The following is a 6,215-nucleotide window of genomic DNA, read 5'->3' on the forward strand; positions in this document are numbered from 1 at the left end:
GTTTAAAAAAACAAATCGAGATGAAACCTGGCATGGCTTGGCATGGTCAAGATGGGTATTTGTTTGTACCCATTAAGGAAATATTGATATGATCACACAAAGTTCGAGCGTTTGGAGCGCAAACATGAACAACAGAATTTTTGCTGGTTGTTTTCGGCTTGATGTGGTCATATCCGTGCAGTAATAATATGACGGAGTGACGTCAAAATGGTTGGGAACATAAAAGTTGAAGGAAAGGGTTTTTGCTTTGGCACTTTTTTTTACCCTGGGATGGGTTGAATTTAAAAATAGTTTCCTCATTTTGGTTCTGCTATTTTTTGTGGAAAGTGGCAACTAAAAGTTAAAAAGAAATCAAAATTTGTTGGTGATAATCCCGGATTACTCTGGACAACCGTGTTTGTTTTGTTCCTGCATAGCAACTTCAATTAAGAAAAAAGTCGCAGATGTAGTAGTAGATTGTAAAAACACGGATTAGCAATTTTCAGTTGTAGCATTAGTTATTCAAACTCAGACTGACAAACGCTTATCAGAAACAGAAAGTTTTTTCAGTTTCTAATATGTCTTGTATAGTAGTTAAAAAATCAAATTTCATCAATGTTAATCTCGGATTACTTTGAACAATCGCGTTTGTTTTGTTCCTACATCGTGGCTCAAATTTAAAAAAAAATATCAGAGATGTAACTGTAGATTGCAAAAACATGGATTAGTAGCTTTTAATTGTAGCATCAATTATTGAAACTCAGATTGACAAACGATCGAACCAAAAAAAAAACAAAAAGGCATAGTTTCTTTTCTCTTCATCAAACGTCCTTCATTTCCTAGTTTTGACATAACTTTTTTGGTTTCTGTATGTATGGTTTTACAGTTTTTGGACTCTTTTATGATCCACTCACACAAGAGATAGTGTGAAGCTTAGATGAGGCAACACGCAGCTGAAAATATTTCATCTTCAAAGATTAATTCAAAGAACTCGGAGCTAATAGATGCTTCAATTAAAAGGATTATGAAGATTTACGGACTCGTCACCTTGTCTTTATTTACAGAGAAGTAAGCAGCCTCTGACAATTTGCAAACTGGTAAATCGAAAGCAAGTTGTCGCGGAAAACAATACTTCTCTGCAGTTAATCCTGGTCCTCTTGAAGTTCTTGAGAGAAATGACAAACCAGATTCCCTTTAGACGAAGTGAACTTGTTGTCCTGGAATCATTGATATGCATTTTACTTCTTATTCTGTCGTTCGTTGGCAATGCGATGGTCATTACTGTAGTATTCAAAAAGCCCCGCCTAAGCACCACAACTAGCTTGTTCATCGCTGCTTTGGCGACAACAGATTTAATAAATGCTCTCGTTCCTGGGCCACTGTTCTTGTCTTCTCTTATCACCGGGAAGATGCCATACAGTTCTACAGGCTGCGCCATCAGTGGGTTTTTCATGCAGTTCTTGACCTTGGCTTCGGTTAGTACCATGGACTTAATCGCTGTCAATCGCTACTTCTGTGTAGTAAAGCCAAACATCTACAAAAGAATCTTCACAAGCAAACGCTCTGCGATCTTCGTGGCTTCGTTGTGGATATTTATAGCAATGGTTATTTTATTTCCGTTAATCTTAGGTTGGGCCAGTATGGAGTTTAGTTCCCAAATGGCCTCGTGCAGTTTGCATTTTAACTCTTTGACCTCTGAGACTGGATTTACCGTTTTTGTCATGGTGTCATTCGTAGTTACCAGTTTTGTCATCGTGGCGCTTTCTTACTACTTTGTCTCAAAGTCTCTCCGCCAACACAGGGATCATTTGTCCAACAACAGTGGTTTGAGTGCACAGGAGATCAATCTCACGAAGACTTTCTTCGTCTTAGTTGTTTCCTTTATCGTTCTGTGGTTGCCAACGTTTGCTGTCGTTATTTTATTTCGTGTTGTGCTCCGAAAAACGCGCGATCTGCCTGGGCAGCTTGCCCTTGCCATTCCGTACGGCTTGCTTGCCAACAGTGCTGTGAACCCGTGGATTTACGGCGCTATGAATCCATCTTTTCGCAAAAAGTTTTTGTCGATATTGAAGAGATCAGAGGCACCAAATCGGGTTTTACCTGCCGAAAACGCTGTAAGTTCTTATCTGGGCATTTCTCGAGGTGTCCCCTTGCAGATCATCGAAGAATTGGAGTAACCAAGAGAAAACGCGGGGACAATTAGAACTATAACTTCACAGAAACTTACTCACAAGATTTCAGAAATTTAAAAAAAAACATCTTACTAAATTCGGAGTTTGAAGAGGAATATTTTATCCACGGCTATTCATTATTCCTAGTCTGCTATTCGCAAAAGCATTTATGAATAATTCTTGGATTGATAATCACTAAGATGACTTACTCTTACTGGGTTTTAAAATTGAAGTATTCAATATTTCCTTGCGATTTTAGTGGGGTATAACCACTATGAACATCTCCATGTCGGCGATCAATGCAAATTCTCAAACGTAAAAGGACCTTGTTAAATAGAAAAAAGGAATCTAGTGCTGAAAAATAAAAGGTTGAAAGCGACTGATGAAACAGCTGAAGGGACCAACAATTAAGAATTCATTAACCAATCACAGTGCGTTATTGGCGGTTAAACAGTCCATGAAGACATGTGGCAGCAGCTCTTATGTCGACATAGTAAGTCTCTCATTAATCAAGCTTACTCGAGACTTTCTTGAGAGCTATGTAGTTTAACATAAGAGAATCCATCTTTTCTTACTGTTAAAACCATCGGCGATTTGCTACTGACTTTCTGGTTTTTGTTCTCGGTTTTGATATAGAATATAACTTTTGTCCACTGATGGAAAAGTTAATTTTGCTTTTTAGATTTAAGCACTAGCACATAGTTTGATTTATTATCCATTTCATATATATACACTGTGTTTATTTGTCAACGAGTTATGTTGTCAATATGTTATATTAATTCCAAAATTTTATTGTTGTTCTGCATATATTTAAGGAGCGCTTTTATGAAGCGACTAAACGATAAAATTCATATCATCATGTAAAAATGACTAAGGTTCACCGTTATTTCAACCTTAGAAAAAGAGCTCTTCTGTAAGGTCCCATCCTGATACTGTTCTGTTACCGTACATAAAACCAATCAAGTCCCACTCCGTTAGCTTTTCTGTCCTTCGCATTTCTGTGGACTGAGTCTTTCATAACAAAACGAGACTGACCACTGTGTAAGGACAACTGTAACGTTAATTATCGTTTCCAATCAGTATTTTGGAATGGGCTTTCTTTTTCCTGAAACTGAAAACAAACAGAATATTAAACAGCATAGCTTACGACTTGCATTGTTGATCATAAAATATTCAAGCTGAAGTCCGTATAACAAATTGGTTTTCGCATGTTGATTTGTTTCATAGACTGGGGATAGGTGCAAACACAGAGTGTCTCCCAGGATTATGTTCCCTTACGGAAGGTGGAGAACCGGTAGAGTTAATGTGCAATAAAGTTTCATCTTAGAACTTCGGTCTTAACTCCAGCGAACAAGGCATGATCTTTCTTAAAGACCAAGTTTTTTCCAAGATGCATTACGCGCTGTTGAGCATTGGAAAATAATAGAAACCTCGCTATCATGTAGACTAAAGTAATAACAGACACACGAAAAGCATGATGGTCAATACTGGGTCTTCATCTGAAGATCGAGCAAGAGAGGCCCTTTATCATATCCACTAAAATCAAGATAGACTATAAACAGTTTCTGAGAAGTTTCCCAAGGTCAAACGGGCAACTTCAACAGGGTTTCATAGTAGTTGACAAACGTTTTCTGAGATACAGTACGCAGAATTACTTAACACTGATCATATGGGAGCCTGGTGATAACAAAAGACACCTCTCAAATTTACTATCTACCACGTTCGTTCTTAAGTCAAGTTCATACCGATAACGGCGCAGTTAAATCTACCTGTTCCTGCTTTCTTTCCTCGGATGCTCCCTTCGTCGTAGCAGCCGAAGAAACCATCACACGGTCGCCGTTTTGGCGCGCAAATTTTGCGATATTGGAGGGCGTTACCCTTGGCAATGTAATAACTGTAGAACATGGCAGGATGGGACTTAGTTCCACTACTGTGCTGGTTTCTGGTCACGTGACCCTTTGTCTTGATGCCTGACACTTTTGTGCGCTCTAGGGATGACATCACGCAGTCCACTTTAGATGTTTGCACTTCAGTTTTGACGCTTTTGCCCGCATGCTTTTTCTTCGCTTTGGCGCATCTTTGTCGTTTCTTCCAGGGAAGAATGCAAACCGGTTTCCCTCTTTTTAAGGATGCGACTAAAAAAGGCAGAAAAAAAAAAAAAAAAATAGAAAATACTTTTCAGTGGTGCAACTAGTGGGCTAAGCAATACAGAAAGAGACTTAAGAACTGATCGGGGCAAATTAAACTTAGATATCCACGCCACCTTCGGAACTATATGAAAGTTTTGCGAATTACAAAGAAAACGACAAGCCAGTCATTTCTATACACTGTATACGATTAGAGAGTGGTGAAAACACTTCAGAATGGTATAGAATTCAATCTGAAGCCATTCGGAGCGGGTTGTTTCGACGAAATTTAATCGAGGCCAGCGCTTTTGCAATTTTGAAAATTCTTTCTGTGCGCAATCCTGGGAACGAGTGAAATAAAACTTTGATCATGTCTGTCGCTTTCTTTACAATTTTCGCTTTATTTAGGTTAAAGATTGATCAACATGCCACCACCTCCTACCACGTTTCAATCAATTCTTTTCTGCTTGTAGCATAAAGGAGATAAAAAAAATAAATCCAAAATTAAATTCCAAATTTAGCAAGCCTTCGATCGATAAATCGTACATAAAGGCACAAATAACTTCAGAGCAGTTGAACACAAAATTGGTTAATACTACCAAGCGCAATATCATATCCTAGCGTGAATTGGTTGTGGCTTTGTTTGGATTTGAACTGAAAGCAGCAGGGTTGAGCCTGAAACATTCTTCCCATGTTCTTTTGCATTGAATTTAAGTATCTTTACTGGTGAAAAATCTGAAAAAATCAGTCAATCTTTCCTGCTACAGTTGGTTCGTGAACTTGTCAACTTCATCAGGCTTTGCTCCGAAATGGTTAATCCAAACAATCGGATATGAATTATATATTAAAGCAACTTTAACACGGCACAAAAAATAATTTTGCATTGCGTTTTTTTTCTTTGGAAATTGACCTTGCATTATTTTCTTTTATATTTAAATCTTACCATTTCCTTTTTCTGTAGAAATGTGTTCATCAGGGCAGCCGAAATATCCATCACAAACCATGCGATTCCTCATACGATACGCCATTTTGCTCACATTGCAAGAAAATCTCTTCGCTAAACCTGAGCTCAGTAGCCTAGTCGTGTGCGTGCCAGATTCCATGAGATTTTCCGGCGATCTTCTCGTTGGAAAAGTGAAATAGTCGCTTTCAGCCGCAGAGTTTCTGGAATACAGCAGATAAAAGCTCGAGCTTTCGACCTCAGATTCAGCTGTTCCCAATTTATATTCAGAATATTCATTGTCGGTTGGTAATTGAGATTCATAAACAGAAAAGTAACTTGGAATATAGCTTTGGCGTCTCACTATTAATATATGGCCGCCGGTTATACAATTTGCCATGGCGACTTTCTCGGATCTCGGTGAAATAAGTTACATTGTCAAAATATTAGCCAAAACCTGCTCAAATTTATCTTTCTGGTGGGAACCTCTTTCGAAACTTCCAGGAAAAGGCGAAGATCTTGCTGCGAGCAGAGAGCAAGACAAACTAGTTTTAAATTAAAATTTCGTCTTTAGAAATCTTCACCTTTTAACCACTGTGGTTGCAGCCCAATATATCATCTTTATTCCATTTGCCAGAAAAATATCTATAATTAACGTGCTTCGCTTTTAAACTATTGAATTAATAGTTTACCATCGAATCAATCGGAACCAAGACAACTGTGAATGAAACCTCTCGCAGCACTATTTTGTTGTTCAAAATTTTCTCTTTATTGAAAATGTAAGTAAATCTTAGTACCGTCTGGCTGCGACATAGAATAGAAAAATGCCCATTAATTTAAGGACAAACCGAAAATATCTAATGAGAAGAAGCGATAAAAGAACTGAAAAATATTTGAATATGGTAACAGGATAAGCTAAATAATTACTTTAAAGACAAGTGTTTACGACTTTCAAGCTTTCCACCTCTTAAAACGCTATGTCTTAATGCGCCCTTCAGG

General features: G+C 38.0%; 2 protein-coding genes across 3 annotated transcripts; one reads left to right on the forward strand and one right to left on the reverse strand.

Annotated features, from left to right (window-relative positions):
• Window positions 1-717: 717 nt before the first annotated feature.
• LOC145496552 (melatonin receptor type 1A-like) lies at window positions 718-2,614 on the forward strand. Its single transcript, XM_081476252.1, has one exon. The coding sequence runs from the start codon at window positions 1,155-1,157 to the stop codon at window positions 2,154-2,156; it is 1,002 nt and encodes a 333-aa protein (XP_081332378.1). The 5' UTR covers window positions 718-1,154; the 3' UTR covers window positions 2,157-2,614.
• Window positions 2,615-2,776: 162 nt separating this feature from the next.
• Window positions 2,777-5,868, reverse strand: LOC145496554 (uncharacterized). Of its 2 annotated transcripts, XM_081476255.1 has the most exons (3): window positions 5,220-5,868; window positions 3,920-4,285; window positions 2,777-3,261 (listed from the first exon to the last, which is right to left on the reverse strand). In XM_081476255.1, the coding sequence occupies exons 1-3, from the start codon at window positions 5,614-5,616 to the stop codon at window positions 3,227-3,229; spliced, it is 798 nt and encodes a 265-aa protein (XP_081332381.1). In that variant the 5' UTR covers window positions 5,617-5,868; the 3' UTR covers window positions 2,777-3,226. The 2 variants fall into 2 exon arrangements, with proteins under 2 accessions (XP_081332381.1, XP_081332380.1); XM_081476254.1 differs by lacking the exon at window positions 2,777-3,261 and having other exon boundaries at window positions 3,396-4,285.
• Window positions 5,869-6,215: the final 347 nt, after the last annotated feature.

This window comes from Orbicella franksi, chromosome 9, assembly GCF_964199315.1.
Source record: "Orbicella franksi chromosome 9, jaOrbFran1.1, whole genome shotgun sequence".
Taxonomy (NCBI): domain Eukaryota; kingdom Metazoa; phylum Cnidaria; class Anthozoa; order Scleractinia; family Merulinidae; genus Orbicella; species Orbicella franksi.

What these genes read in the sequence shown, in the direction of transcription:
- LOC145496552 (XM_081476252.1), top strand. Translation starts at nt 1,155, where the DNA reads ATGACAAACCAGATTCCCTTTAGACGAAGTGAACTTGTTGTCCTGGAA.
- LOC145496554 (XM_081476254.1), bottom strand. Translation starts at nt 5,616, where the DNA reads ATGGCAAATTGTATAACCGGCGGCCATATATTAATAGTGAGACGCCAA. An exon ending in TTCTACAGAAAAAGGAAATG is followed by an intron (nt 4,286 to 5,219) that starts GTAAGATTTAAA and finishes TGCCTTTTTTAG; the next exon opens with TCGCATCCTTAAAAAGAGGG.